Source organism: Vulpes lagopus, chromosome 12 (genome assembly GCF_018345385.1).
Source record: "Vulpes lagopus strain Blue_001 chromosome 12, ASM1834538v1, whole genome shotgun sequence".
NCBI lineage: Eukaryota > Metazoa > Chordata > Mammalia > Carnivora > Canidae > Vulpes > Vulpes lagopus.
The window spans coordinates 20687788-20702580 of NC_054835.1; the positions used below are offsets into that span (position 1 = coordinate 20687788).

The 14793-nt window shown below is 40.1% G+C and overlaps 1 protein-coding gene across 8 annotated transcripts in view; it reads left to right on the forward strand.

Annotated features, from left to right (window-relative positions):
* RHOT1 (ras homolog family member T1) overlaps positions 1 to 14793 on the forward strand; it is a 65212-nt gene that overhangs the window by 5358 nt on the left and 45061 nt on the right. For 7 of the 8 annotated variants that reach the window (XM_041725003.1, XM_041724999.1, XM_041724996.1 and 4 more), the window contains exon 2: positions 14342 to 14400. In XM_041725003.1, the coding sequence (XP_041580937.1) occupies positions 14342 to 14400 (59 nt within the window). The remainder of the gene's footprint in view (positions 1 to 14341; positions 14401 to 14793) is intronic. The other variant, XM_041724997.1, reaches the window with a different exon arrangement.

Consider the following 14793-nt stretch of genomic DNA (forward strand, 5'->3'; position numbering starts at 1 on the left):
ATGCAAGCTAGCTGGGGGGAGGGGTGCAGAGGGAGAAGGAGAGAGAGAATCACAAGCAGTCGCCATGCTCAGCACAGAGCTGGACCTGGGGCTTGATCTCAAAACCCTGAGATCTTGACCTGAGAGTGAGATGCTTAACCCACTGAGTGATGCTAAACCCACTGAGATCTTGACCTGAGAGTGAGATGTTTAACCCACTGAGCCACTGGGGGTGGAGGGGGCAGGTCATCCGTAGTTTTTGAAAGAATGAATGAGTTCAAGTTCCATTTATTTAGCCTTTCTTTGTTTTCCAAACTAAACATAAACATTTATGTCTTAGTCATAAACATTTGACCATTGTCCTTTCTTAAATCCAGTCTGCTGTGTGGTTATTAGCATTTGAAGGCAACATTCCTCCAGTCTCCTTCTCCAGGTCCTTAGCTTTATTTTGCCTTGGAGATTCCTGTGTTCTTTTTTTTTTTTTTTTTTTAATTTTTATTTATTTATTATAGTCACAGAGAGAGAGAGAGAGAGAGGCAGAGACACAGGCAGAGGGAGAAGCAGGCTCCATGCACCGGGAGCCCGACGTGGGATTCGATCCCGGGTCTCCAGGATCGCGCCCTGGGCCAAAGGCAGGCGCTAAACCACTGCGCCACCCAGGGATCCCAGATTCCTGTGTTCTGACAGTAAAACAGACCAGTGACTTTTAATGACAGTGTCATGTCTGTTCCATGTCTTGGCTGCCAACAGTTACTACATTCCTTGCCAAAAGAGGTCAGCTTCTCCTTGAAACACTAGAGGTCATTTTAGTAGGATTGGGGAAAAGACTCTTCAGGCATAAGATAGGTATAAGAATCAAAGAAACTTTAGTAATAAGCTAGCATTTATGTTAAGAAAAAAGCTTTCTACAATCCCTTTAAGCCATATTGCTTTCCATTCTGGTCTTTGTTAAATGATATTTGAAGATTAAACTGCTCCAGTTTCAATTATACTGTGTTTAGTACTTTGGGTGATAGGCTGTAGTCAGGTGTGATAGTCTGTGTTCAAGCATAGTCTAGTCTCTTCTGTTCATATAAGGTCTATTCTCTGTCATTCTCATGTATATATTAAGATCTGTCTTTTTGTTCCTCTGGCACCAGTTGGGCACTACTGTTGATCTAGTTCAAAGGAGAGGGATAGACCATAACATTTGTTCTTCTGCAGTCCAAATAGTCTGCATATGGTCACTGAAATTTCCCTTTAGAACAGTACTCAGCTGTTGCCCCAGGTGCTAAAGCTTCCCAGTTAAAAATGAACACAGTCATCCTCCTCATCCCTGTATAATTACATAATTTAGTAAGAGCCAACAAGTCTTCATAAGAAGCAGCAGATAAAAATGAGTAGATCCCTTTACTACTTGAAGCACAGGGTGTTTGTTGTCAAGAAAAATAGCCAATATGGCTGGTAGGATGGTAATTGGAACCAGAAAATGTTATTGCCACTTCATGAATATTAGGAATTTGCTGTCATTTAGAACTAGATGTTCAAGAGATGTGATGAAAAGACAAAGAAATTTTTAGCCTGGATAAATCTAGATAATTTGTTCTATAGTGATGAATTATGTTTCCCATGAATGACCTACTTAGAAGCATGGAGTCTCAGACAGCATTGTGGCATGTTGTGTTGAACTGATCAGAAAGCTTTCTCTCTTTGGGAATAATTGTGACCGTGCCTTTTGTTTTTATACATCACTTCAGGGTTTCTCAGGCAAAATAGAGGAAGCAGAGACCATTAGATGACTGTCTAACAATAATGTTTTGTCCTCCATATTAATATTTTAAGTATATTTATGTATTTTATTTTTAAGTACTTACTTGTATTTTTACATATTATATTTTATTAAATTCATTTATACTTATTTGTTATAAAATTATGTAATATTATATATTGTATTTTGTATTAAATATAAAATTTAATTGGTACAGTAATTAGAGAAGTGTGTTCCTTTATAGAATTTATTTTTTGGAGCAGTTAAAAATATACTCCTGCCTGCCACTGTTGAGGGGCCTTTTGGATTGTAAGCTTATTTAAATAGTTTTTATTTTTATTTTATTTTTTTTTTTTTTTAAGATTTTATTTATTTATTCATAGAGACACAGCTAGAGAGAGGCAGAGACACAGGCAGAGGGAGGAGCAGGCTCCATGCAGGGAGCCTGATGTGGGACTCGATCCCGGGTCTCCAGGATCACGCCCGGAGCTGCAGGCGGTGCCAAACCACTGCGCCACCGGCGCTGCCCTTAAATAGTTTTTAAATTTAATATTTTAAAATGTTTTTAAGGTACTCATTTCTCAATTAAAAGGCTAAAATTAGTGACCTATTGTAATTTTAAACCTGCTGCTTCCCTATTTTGATAGTCTCACTCAGGGTTAGGTGAGTAGGCCTTAAGGGAAGCAAAAGCTCTAGTTTAAATTCACTGAAGCATTTCTTAACTAAATCACCTTTGTCTAATCTTTTATTAAAGTAACTATCATCTTACTATTCTTCCAAAAGGAAACCCAAAATGATGCCAATGAAAATGTACTCATTCTTTCCCAAGTTAACTGTATAATCTGTCTCTCTTGGTCTGATTTTGAACTTTTTTTTTTTTTTTTTAAGACTTTATCCACTTATTTGAGAGAGAGCACCAGTAGACTGGGTAGGGGGAGGAGCAGAAGGAGAGGCAGAAGCAGACTCCCCATCGAGTGGGAGCTTTTCTTGGGGTGATGTGGGGCTCTCCCCGGATCATGACCTGAGCCAAAGGCAAATGCTTAACTGACTGAGCCACCAAGGCACCCCTGAACTTTTTTTAAAAGACAAAATCAGGAACGCCTAGGTGGCTCAGCGGTTAAGCATCCGCCTTCAGCCTAGGGTATGATCCTGGAGTCCCAGGATCGAGTCCCACGTGGGGCTCCCTGCATGGAGCCTGCTTCTCTCTCTTGAGACAAAATCACTCTTGGAATTTTGCATGGAAGAGGTTCATTTTCTTTGATTTTTAAAAAGCCTACAATACTGATTACTTCAAAAACTAGATGGAATTGTTTTTATTGCAGTGAGTACTAAGCCACCTCAGCTTCTATAACAGCTGAGGCAGAATAGGAGTGAATAAATAAATAGAAGTGCCACACTGTAAGTGGTAGTATCCATATATAAAATTTAAATTGAATGCTTCCCACTTTTTGGTATCACTGTCTGTCTGTCTTGTATGATCAAGCGTAAGTAAAACTCTTAAATTGTTGTGGTGCTTTCAGTGCCCTTTCTCCTGCTAAGGGGTTTCCTTCTGGGTCCCCGAGGCCTGCCCTGTTGGAATAGACTTGGTGGCAAGTTTGTGCTTTGACAGGAGCCTGCTGCTGTAGTGGTGGCCAGAACTGCCATGTTGAGCTGAGTTGTGAAGAAATCTGGATTTCCTCAGAATGTTGGTCTTTCCCTTCGGAAAATATCATTGGGAACGTAGTAGAGGGTTCATGGGTCCATGGAAAAAGCAGAAAGGGACAATGGCCAGTAAAGGGGTGTTCTCATGAGGTTTTTTTTTTTTTCCCCATGAGTTTTAAGCAGAAAGATAAGGAAGAATGGATGACCTTTAAGGGTTATGGTGAGGGAGGGGACTTTAGTGGTAACATGGAACACCTATCTGTTGAAGGCCTGAGTGGTTGTGATTAAGGAGCAGTAAGTCTTTTCTTTCTTTCTTTCTTCCTTTCCTTTCTTTTTTTTTTTTTTTTTTAATTTTTATTTATTTACGATAGTCACACAGAGAGAGAAGGAGAGGCAGAGACATAGGCAGAGGGAGAAGCAGGCTCCATGCACCGGGAGCCCGATGTGGGATTCGATCCCGGGTCTCCAGGATCGCGCCCTGGGCCAAAGGCAGGCGCTAAACCGCTGCGCCACCCAGGGATCCCCACCTTTCTTTTTTTTTTTTAAAGATTTTATTTATTTATTCATGAGAGACACAGGCAGAGGGAGAAGCAGGCTCCATGCAGGGAGCCTAATGCGGGACTCAATCCCAGGTCTCCAGGATCACGCCCTGGGCGGAAGGCGGCACTAACCTGCTGAGCCACCCGGGCTGCTCGAAACTAATAAGTCTTTTAATGTTGGTGTTTGACTTAATTTTGATCATTTTTGTATGTTTCAAGTTGTGAACTAAAAGGTAGGTTTCTTCTGAAACTGGTGAGGGCTTTGGAGTGGTGGGATACAAGAAAAATTTTAAAAAGGTAATTCTAAAAAGGGGTTATGAGAGAAATCAAGGTCTTAAGGGTATTAAGGCAGGCAAATTTCTCTAGGACCAAGCAAGAGTGAGACTTGTTTTCCTTTTGGGTACCAGGAGTATTTGAGTTATTGAGCATCTGATTCATTTTTCCCATTCTTAACATAGTTGGTCAAGGATAAGAATGTAGAGATGTGTAAGACATCCAGGAGAATTCTGCAGAAGTGAAACAGTTTCTGGGAACATATCTGCTGGTGGTAGTTGTGGAATTTTGGAGACACTAGGGAAAAAAAGATATGTCTAGTTGGGTGAGAAAGACCCAGAAGTTCAAAGGTCACAGGATTTGTACAAGCTTTGGATCTTCTCAAAGGTTTGTTGTTTTAAGCACCTGGGAGTCTTATTTAATTTTTTTTTTTTTTTAGAGTTGATTTTTGTACTTCTTTTTTTTTTTTTTTTTTTTTTAAGATTTTATTTATTTATTCATGAGAGACGCAGAGAGAGAGAGAGAGAGAGAGAGAGGCAGAGACACAGGAAGAGGGAGAAGCAGGCTCCATGCAGGGAGCCCAGTGTGGGACTCGATCCCAGGATTTCAGGATTCCAGAATCACACCCTGAGCTGAAGGCAGACGCTTAACCACTGAGCCGCCCAAGCACCTGGCGGTTTTACTGCTTACTAAAATAATGTATAAGGCAGCCCAGATGGCTCAGCGGTTTAGTGCCAGCCTTTGGCCCAGGGTGTGATCCTGGAGACCCAGGATCGAGTCCCATGTCAGGCTCCCTGCATGGAGCCTGCTTCTCCTTCTGCCTGTGTCTCTGCCTCTCTCTCTGTGTGTCTCTCATGAACAAATAAATAATAAAAATCTTAAAAAAAAAATAATGTATAGGAAAAGCCTCTACAAGTCCTAGTGGACTTGGTTGGACTTCACAGCAGAGGCATCCTCCTGTCAGGTGACCCACAGGTAGCTTTGCTTTGTGTTGTCTTTAATCAGACACCACTCTTTGCAAGGAACTTTATTTGGGCTCTTTCCCAAATGCATTTTTCTTGATCTGCTGCAGCCTCAGTTGCCAAGAGTAAAAAATGAGCAGGAGGTCCAAGTTCTAGGTTTTCTGATGCTGAACTAAGAAGGCAGTGGCTTGATTCATTTTAAAATAACTATTTTGCCTCCATTTTGCGTAATCAGGTGGAATTAGAGTGGACTGCTGTGAATTTCCATATGAATACTACCTTGAGCTAGCTACCTTTGGGATTTCTGGGACCTTAAATAAGGCCATGATGGAAGGAATTATTTAAGGAAAAAAGTTATGAAATGCTCACTATAAGCCCACAAGTTCTAGAAATTTCTGGACCCCATATTGCCATGGTGAGACCCATTTTGTTCTTTTTTTTTTTTAAGATTTTATTTATTTATTCATGAGAGACACACACAGAGAGAGAGGCAGAGGGAGAAGCAGGCTCCATGCAGGGAGCCCGACGCGGGACTCCATCGCGGGTCTCCAGGATCACGCCCCGGGCCAAAGGCAGGCGCCAAACCGCTGAGCCACCCAGGCGTCCCCCCATTTTGTTCTTATAGATAGATGAATATTCCTGACAAGTCACTTTCCCATACACAGTTAAAATAGTTAACACATACAGTTTGGGGATCTGTCTACCATTGCTAGGGTGCTGTAAGGGATGTTACTGTACATTACTTGTAATATGCACCTTTTTATCTGTTACAGGCCAATCTTTTAGGTGTACTACATGATAGTGTGCTTTAATCAGAGAGTATAAGCATTGATAACATCTAGTCCTTTTTTTTTTTTTTTAACTGATGAGAAAATTGAGGCCCAGGGAGTCAGTGACAACTCAAGATTATACTGCTAATTAGAGGGCTGATTCCCAAATCCAAATTTTCTGGCCCATTTTAGTGCTCAATCAACTCCTTTATTTTTTTTTTTAAAGATTTTATTTATTTATTCATAAACACAGAGAGAGAGAGAGAGGCAGAGAGAGAAGCAGGCTCCACGCAGAGAGACTGATGTGGGACTCGATCCAGGGTCTCCAGGATCACGCCGTGGGCTGCAGGCGGTGCTAAACCGCTGTGCCATCAGGGCTGCCCTCAATCAACTCCTTTAATTTAAACTGTGAGCATCATCATCACGACGACTACCATTCGTGTACTTAATGTTTGCCAGGTATTGTGCTAGGCATTATGTATCTGCCATCTTAATTAATCCTCTTACTGATTTAATTTAGCTGCAGCTGTTCAGCATTCTGTAGATGAATAAACTGAGGCTTCATGACTTGCCTGAGGAAACACAGCCAGTAAGCACTGGGATTAAGATTTCAGTCCAGGGATCCCTGGGTGGCTCAGTGGTTGAGTGTCTGCCTTCAGCCCAGGGCGTGATCCTGGAGCCCTGGGATGGAGTCCCACATCGGGCTCCCTGCTTGGAGCCTGCTTCTCCCTCTGCCTATGTCTCTGCTTCTCTCTCTTTCTCTCTCTGTCTCTCATGAATAAACAAATAAAATCTAAAAAAAAAAAGATTTCAGTCCAATCTTAGTCTTGGCTTATTCCAAAGCCTGTATTATGCCCCCCGCTTTTTGGGAAATATTTATATCAAAGCTATAAAGAATAATATAACAAATACCCAACACCTAGGTTAATAAAACATTACTATCAGTTGAATGGTAATCATTTCCTTTTCTTTCCCTCAAAAGTAACCAACCACTTTCCTAAATTTCAAATGTATACTCTTAACCACTAAACCATAAGCTGCATTTACCAAGAGTATTTGCTAGGAACTAAGATTCAATAGTGAGCAAGAAAGACACATTCTCTGCCCTTGTGGAATTTCCTGTGGGTGATAATGAAATTCTTATTCCTTAGTGTTTCCAGACAATCAGTAGCTGGCAGGAAAAGTAAAGTTTTCATCAAGGAGGGGTAGGAAGTCCTTTAGGAGACCATTGGTAGTATGCTACATGTTTCCCTAGGTGTTACATATGCACAGTACTCTTAAGAGTTTGCTTGTCTTAACTGATATTCAGTTTTTCTTCCTTGAAACCAAACTATAAGCTGCTTTTATGAACTTTTCAATTTTCTTCTATGTTTAGAGACTTCTGGGAAAAGTGAATGTCCCCTTCTTTTCCCATCCTTCCTTGCCCCCTTTCCCTTTTTTGGAAGAGTGATTGAGCATAGCACTTAAGCCATACTTCTTTTGTAGCAATTTTATCTATTTTGTTTAATACATTTTCCATATTATCCCCACAGAGTATGTAAGATAAAACTTTGTGCTTGGAAGACAATCAGGTAAATACTGAGCAAATGAATTAATAGTAGGAGTCTACACAAGAAAGATGAGTCATGTAAAAGCATACGTTAATACTCTCTGTGTGCTTTTCTAGTGTTTTCTCTATGTTGGTCTAGGCATGGGCAAATATGCCACAATAGAACTTATACTCTTGGATAGAAGGTCAGTTACAATGTTTCTCAGTTTTTTGAGCCATCATTACTTTTTTTTTTTTTTTTTTTAAGATTTTGTTTATTTATTTGAGAGAGGCAGAAATAGAGCACAAGCTGTGGAGAGGGAAAAGCAGGCTCCCCGCTGAGCAGGGAGCCCAACGCAGGGCTCCATCCCAGATGACCTGAGCCATAGACAGACACCTTAACCGACCAAGCCACCCAGGCACCCCATCACTACTTTTTTTTTTTTTTTTAAATAAATATTTTATTTATTTTTTTTTTAAAGAATTTTATTTTATTTATGTTAGTCACAGAGAGAGAGAGAGAGGCAGAGACACAGGCAGAGGGAGGAGAAGCAGGCTCCATGCACCGGGAGCCTGACGTGGGATTCGATCCTGGGTCTCCAGGATCGCGCCCTGGGCCAAAGGCAGGCGCTAAACCGCTGCACCACCCAGGGATCCCCCCATCACTACTTTTTATAAATACAAAACTGTTGTGCCCTCTTCATTCTGACAGTTTTCTGACACTGGGTGTTCTACAGTTCAGTTCAGTTTTGACACTAACAACCCTGAGTTAGCATCAGATCCTTCAAGTTAAAGTGCAAGCTCCCCAACAAGATTGCCCTTACTTTACACACCAACTGCAAATGGGGTCCCAGACTATCCATACTTCCTCCTGGCTAACTAAAAGTTTGAGGCTTCCCACCACCCCCTTAGGTTTGATAATTTGCTAGAACAATTCACAGAACTCAGGAAAGTGCTATACTTACGGATACACAAATGAACAACCAGATTAAGAGGTACTTAGGGCAAAGTCTTGAAGGGTCCAGAGCCTTGAAGTCAGGAGTGCTACATTCCTGGTTCATCATTATGTTCATCAGCCAGGAAGCTCCCCTGAGTTTTGATGTCCAGAGTTTTGCTGTGGAGCTTCATTATGTAGGCCCGATTGATTAAATCATTAACCATATGATTGAACTCAGTCTGTGTGCTTGCTGTGGCCTTCTGCCTGCCAGCCACTAAGTTTTGAGGTGGGGGCTGAAAATTCCAATCTGCCAATAACATGGTTAGTTTTTCTAGCAACCAGTCCCCATCCTGAAGCTATCTAGGCCCTCCCTTCTCCCTAATAGGTCATCTCATCAGGATAAACTCAAGTATGATTGAAAGAGACTATAACAAAAGACACTCCTATCACACAGGAACTTCTGAGGGCTTTTTTTTTTTTTTTTTTTAAGATTTTATTCATTTGAGAGAGAGTGCTCACAAGCAAAGGCTGAAGGAGAGGGAGAAGCAGGCTCCCTAATGAGCAGGGGGCCTGATGCAGGGCTCCATCCTAGGACATGATCTAAGCTGAAGGCAGAAACTTACCCAACTGAGCCACCCATGCACTCTAATTCCAAGGGATTTTTAAACTCTGTGCTAGGAACTGGGTGGGGATGAAGACCAGATGGATTCTTTATCATATCACACCCTCCTTTAATATTATTGGAAATTCCAGCATTAATTATTTTCTATTAAAGACAAATTGAACGAGTAATTTTAGAATTTATTTTCCCCCTTAGAAGTTACCTACTGTTCACAGCTTTTCAGATGCTGTTAAGAAAAGCTTTGAATGGGATAGTTCCAGAAACACTATGAGGTGGAACTTAATTTCCTAAGTGGCAGTATGTGTGCATGGGAAAGGTGAAAGCAATTCAGTCTGTCTGATGTACTAGAGGTCTTTTTCCCCACTCATAAAATTAGAAGATTCAGTTTATTAAATATTGGATTATTATGTTAATGTAGACGCATACATGTTAAGTATGCACCTTATATTCATAATAGTTTGATGTAAGTTATGTGGCACAGAAGTAGTTCAAAGAAGGAAGGGGGGAGCTGCAGTAGCCCTGGGCTATCCATAGGGATGAGGTAGATTTTGAGCTGTCCTTGAGAGATGGTTAACATTTGGAAAAGCAGAGGAGAGAGAATGAATGATGTTTCAGGTGAAGAAAACTATGTGAGGAGGCAAGATCCATCATAGCTTGTTTGTGCTTACACAGAGCAGAACTGCCTTATTTGAGCAAATTGTGTATGTGGGTGTAGTGGGAAATGAGATTAGGTAGATGAGGTGGGGTCAAATTATGCATGGTTTTCAAAGGCCAGCAGAATGTTTCACCTTGATGTGGTAGGTAATTGAGAGTCAAGGCTTTTGATCAGATGAGTTAGAAAATGAAAAGATGTCTTAGAGAGATGGGCTGACATTTGTATTGCTGGTGGATTTTAATAAGAGGAGAGATTAGAGGAGGGGGTAGAAAGTTGGGAGTGGGAAGTGTTTCAGTAAAAATAATTACAGGAGTGCCTGGGTGGCTCAGTCAGTTTAGCGTCTGTCTTTGGCTCAGGTCCTGGGATCCAGCCCTGCATCTGACTCCCTGCTCAGCAGGGAGTCTGCTTCTCTCTCTCTCTCTCTCTCTCTCTCTCTCTCTCTCTGCTGCTCCCCTTGCTTGTACTCTGGGGGAGTCTCTCTCTGTATTTCAAATAAATAAATAAAATCTTTTTAAAAAAGTACCACAATTACAGAAAGGTGGGAACATAGAGGAAGGAATGAATATTAAAAATTTCAAAGAAAGGGACACCTGGGTGGCTCGGTGATTGAGTGTCTGTCCCCGGATCAGGACATGATCCCACGGTCTGGGGATCGAATCCCACATTGGGCTCCCTGCATGGGGCCTGCTTCTCCCTCTGACTATGTCTCTGCCTCTCTCTTTTTGTGTCTCTCATGAATAAGTAAATAAAATCTTTAAAAAAATTTTTCAAAGGAAAATTTGGCAGAGCTTGAATGCTCATTTACAGAGAAAGGGTAAATCAAGGATGGCCAGTTTTTGAATTTTTCCTTTTTGTCCTGATGTGTAGAGTGTTCTTTATTGGTGAAAACCTCATAAATCTGTTGGAATATAATCTCTCTGAATGTAAAAGTAGGGAAGACCAAGTGCCTTGATCAGCACATGGAATAGTGCCTGGTATATAGAAGTGCTCAAGAAATATTTGTTGAAGGGATGAAAGAATGCATTTAACATGTCAACCTTTAGGTAAATTTTAGTTGTCACCTGTAAATTTTTTTTTTTTTTAAGTAAGCTCCATGCCCATTGTGGAACCTAGTGTGGGGCTTGAACTTAGAACTGTGAAATTAAGACCTGAGCTGAGATCAAGAGCTGGACACTTATCTAGCTGAGCTACCCAGATACCCTTGCCATCTGTAAATTTAGAATATACCAATTTTTACTACCAAAACGTGACTTTTAAAATAATACTTGTTGGGATCCCTGGGTGGCTCAGCGGTTTAGCACCTGCCTTTGGCCCAGGGTGCAATCCTGGAGACCCGGGATCGAGTGCCACGTCGGGCTCCCAGCATGGAGCCTGCTTCTCCTGTGTCTCTGCCTCTCTCTCTGTCTATGATGAATAAATAAAATCTTAAAAAAAAAATACTTGTTAACATTTTCCAGTAGCAAAAATTGTATATATTTGTTGTAGAAAATTGGGGAAATGTGCAAAAGTACAAAAGCATAAATAAAGTTACAGTTACATTGGCTTCAGAGATGACTGTTGTTGGTGTATAGATCCTTCTGTTTTTTTTTTCCACAGTTGAATACGTATGTATTTATAAAATGGGATCATATAAGTAATGCTGATTTTTACCTGCATAAATGTCATTTTTCAAGTAAAATGGAACAATTTGAGCTTCCAAGTAATGATAATAATGTATTTAACATGTAGAATAATGTAGGAATCCATGAGACCATGTTAATATGAATCAGAAATGAGTTTTTCCTTAAAGTAGAATGCAAAGTAATGTAGAAGGAGTGATAGAAATAGAAATATCATCATCACCATCTAGCAACCAACTATAGCAACACAAGACAGAAACCATGAATGACTGCGAAAACCGGGAGGCAAAGGTTTGGTGAGAAACAAGAGTGTTTGCATGGTCTGAACTTACCTTCTCACAAGATACTTACCAACTACAAAGGGAAAGAGAATAACTTGCAGACACCACCTTCCAGCTGATGATAGTTAACTTCACCAATAATGGGACAAATTGACATCATCTCCCTTCAGTTGTGATACACTGAGGGATACAATATCATTTCTGGGGCATTCCTCTCAGAGTGCAAAACCTGAAATTAATCATGAGGTGATATCATACAAACCCAATTGAGAGAGAGTCTACAAATTAAATGACTTGTATTTTTTTTCAAAAATGTTGAAGCTGTGAAAGATAGAAACCACTAAGGAATTCTTCCAGACAAAAGACTAAAGAGATGTGATGACCAAATGCAATGTTTGATCCTGGCGAGAAAGATTTTTCTTTTCTATGAAAGATGGTAATGGGACAAATGATGAGATGTGAAGTCAGGTCAACAGTAGATAATAGCATTGTGTTAATTTCCTGATCTTGACACTACACCATGGTTATAGAAGAGAATGATCTTGTTTTTAGGAAATACATACAAGGTGCTTAAGGGTAAAGGGGCATCATGTCTATAAGTTACTCTTAAATGGTTTATTTTTATTTATTTTTTTAAGATTTATTTATTTATTTATTTATGATAGACATAGAGAGAGAAAGAGACACAGGAGGAGGGAGAAGCAGGCTCCATGCCGGGAGCCCGATGCGGGGCTCGATCCTGGGATTCCAGGACCATGCCCTGGGTCAAAGGCAGGCGCTTAACCGCTGAGCCACCCAGGGATCCCCTCTTTTTTTTTTTTTTTTTTTAATTTTTTTATTTATTATAGTCACAGAGAGAGAGAGAGAGAGAGGCAGAGACACAGGCAGAGGGAGAAGCAGGCTCCATGCACCGGGAGCCCGACGTGGGATTCGATCCTGGGTCTCCAGGATCGCGCCCTGGGCCAAAGGCAAGCGCCAAACCACTGCGCCACCCAGGGAAGGGATCCCCTCTTAAATGGTTTAAAAATACATGGAGTCAGGGGAGGGAGAGGAAAGGAATGATAATGCAAATATGGTATAATGTTAACATTTGAGGATTTTGGTTAAAGAATAGACATGACTCCTTTGTACTAGTTTTGCAATTTTTCTATAAGTCTGATACTTTCTCACAGTGAGTTAAAAAAAAAAAAAAAAACTGGACCCAGAGCTCCTGGATTAGTCACTAGTGAATCATTGAATATTTTAATTAATTTATATAGTATTTGTGTATGTAGTGTTTGCTGACCATAGGGGCCATCATTCCCTCTCTGTATTATTGTTTTAACAATATTTTCTTAAAGTGTGTCATAAGAAAGAGAACAGTGGCTTAGTCAGAAGATGGGTTTTCATTTTAAATCTGCAGCTAATCTTTAGTGAGATCTTGAGAAAATCACTGTTTCTGGATCCCAGGTTCTCCATCTGAAAATTTTTGCAGGGAGCTGGATAAGCTGACATTGATAATCAGAGTCCAGCAGTTCTGTGATGATGGGCTCTGATTCACTGACATGGTCAGAATTCAGGGAAATGTTATCTTATAGTCAGCTACTTGAAAAGTAAGCTGAAAAGATCCCCAGAAACTAGAGCCAGAATCAGGTCATGATCTCAGGGTCCCGAGATCGAGTCCTGCAGGAAGCCTGCTTCTCCCTCAGTCTATGTCTCTGCCTCTCTCTGTGTCTTTTTTTTAATTTTTTATTTATTTATGATAGTCACAGAGAGAGAGAGAGAGGCAGAGACACAGGCGGAGGGAGAAGCAGGCTCCATGCACCGGGAGCCTGATGTGGGATTCAAGAAGCAGGCTCCATGCACCGGGAGCCTGATGTGGGATTCAATCCCGGGTCTCCAGGATCGCGCCCTGGGCCAAAGGCAGGCGCCAAACCGCTGCGCCACCCAGGGATCCCACTCTCTGTGTCTTTCATGAATAATTAAATAAAATCTTTAAAAAAAAACTGGAACCAGGAGATACCTGTCAAACCATCCACTCTGTCCTTTTACTAGTGGCATTCTACTTGTTTGCAGCATACCCTCTAAGTTGTTTTGACCAGTACTCTTTTTTCCAGCCATTTGTTGTTTTTCCAGAGACTGACTTGTGTTTTTAGTCACTGTTTTCTTTCAGTCATTTAAAAAAGAAATGGATTTCTCTTTGCTATTTTTAAAATTGTGATAAAATATATAAAACATATGATTTAACATTTTAACCATTTTTAAGAGTATGGTTAAGGGACTTTAAATACATTCACAGTGTTGTGTAATCAACAGCACTTTTTCTATCTAAAACTCTTTCATCATCCCCAATAAAAGGTTTGTGTCTATTACATAATAACTGTCCCTTTACCCTTCCCAGGAGATTTTTACATACGGACATGGAATACTGCCCAAGGACATAATTAAATGATAATGGAAGATTGTAAAGTAATATGAATACCAGGATTCTATTATTGAACTATGTGGTGAATTATTATAATATGTTAATATAAGTAAAAAAAATCTGGGAGACTACATGTATTAAACTGGTAAAGAGGAATTTGGGGGAAGATTTTTACTTTTATTTATTTTGGTAATTTTTTTTTTGTTTTAAACAAGGAGCTTTAAGCAGAAAAGGATATACTTTAAGCATTGTGCTAAAACTTGGTGATTTGGATGCCTCTGAGTTTGGCTAATGGGTGACAGACTCTGCTGTGTTGTTGCTGAATTTGAGCTTACGTAGTACCCAAACATTTTATTATTAAAATAATGATGTTTGTTTTCACAGCTAGAGTTGGGAAGACATCACTGATTATGTCTCTGGTCAGTGAAGAATTCCCAGAAGAGGTAAATATTTTTATTTCTTTTCTGTATCTAAGTCTTTTAAATTTATCAAAAATGAGCCTAAAGTGAAATCAATTCTGCTTTCTTATTTTTTTATTTTTTTATTGGCATGTGTTTCCTTTCTGACAGTTGTGACTTTAAAAGGGCTCATACTAGTTTATACAAAACATCCCTGCAATGTACTGCAGGAGCTAGAATCAAACTAGATCTGAGTTTACCTAATTGTTTGCTCTTCCTCCTTTTGATCTTAGCTAGGACATTTGTCATCTCTGTGCCTTCGTTATCTCATTTGTAAAATGGGAGCTGGAAGGGATATTAGAGATCATGTAAGCTATTAATCCTTTCTTAAAAATAATATGTTATTCATAAGCCCAAAATGTAAAACAGGTGAATATT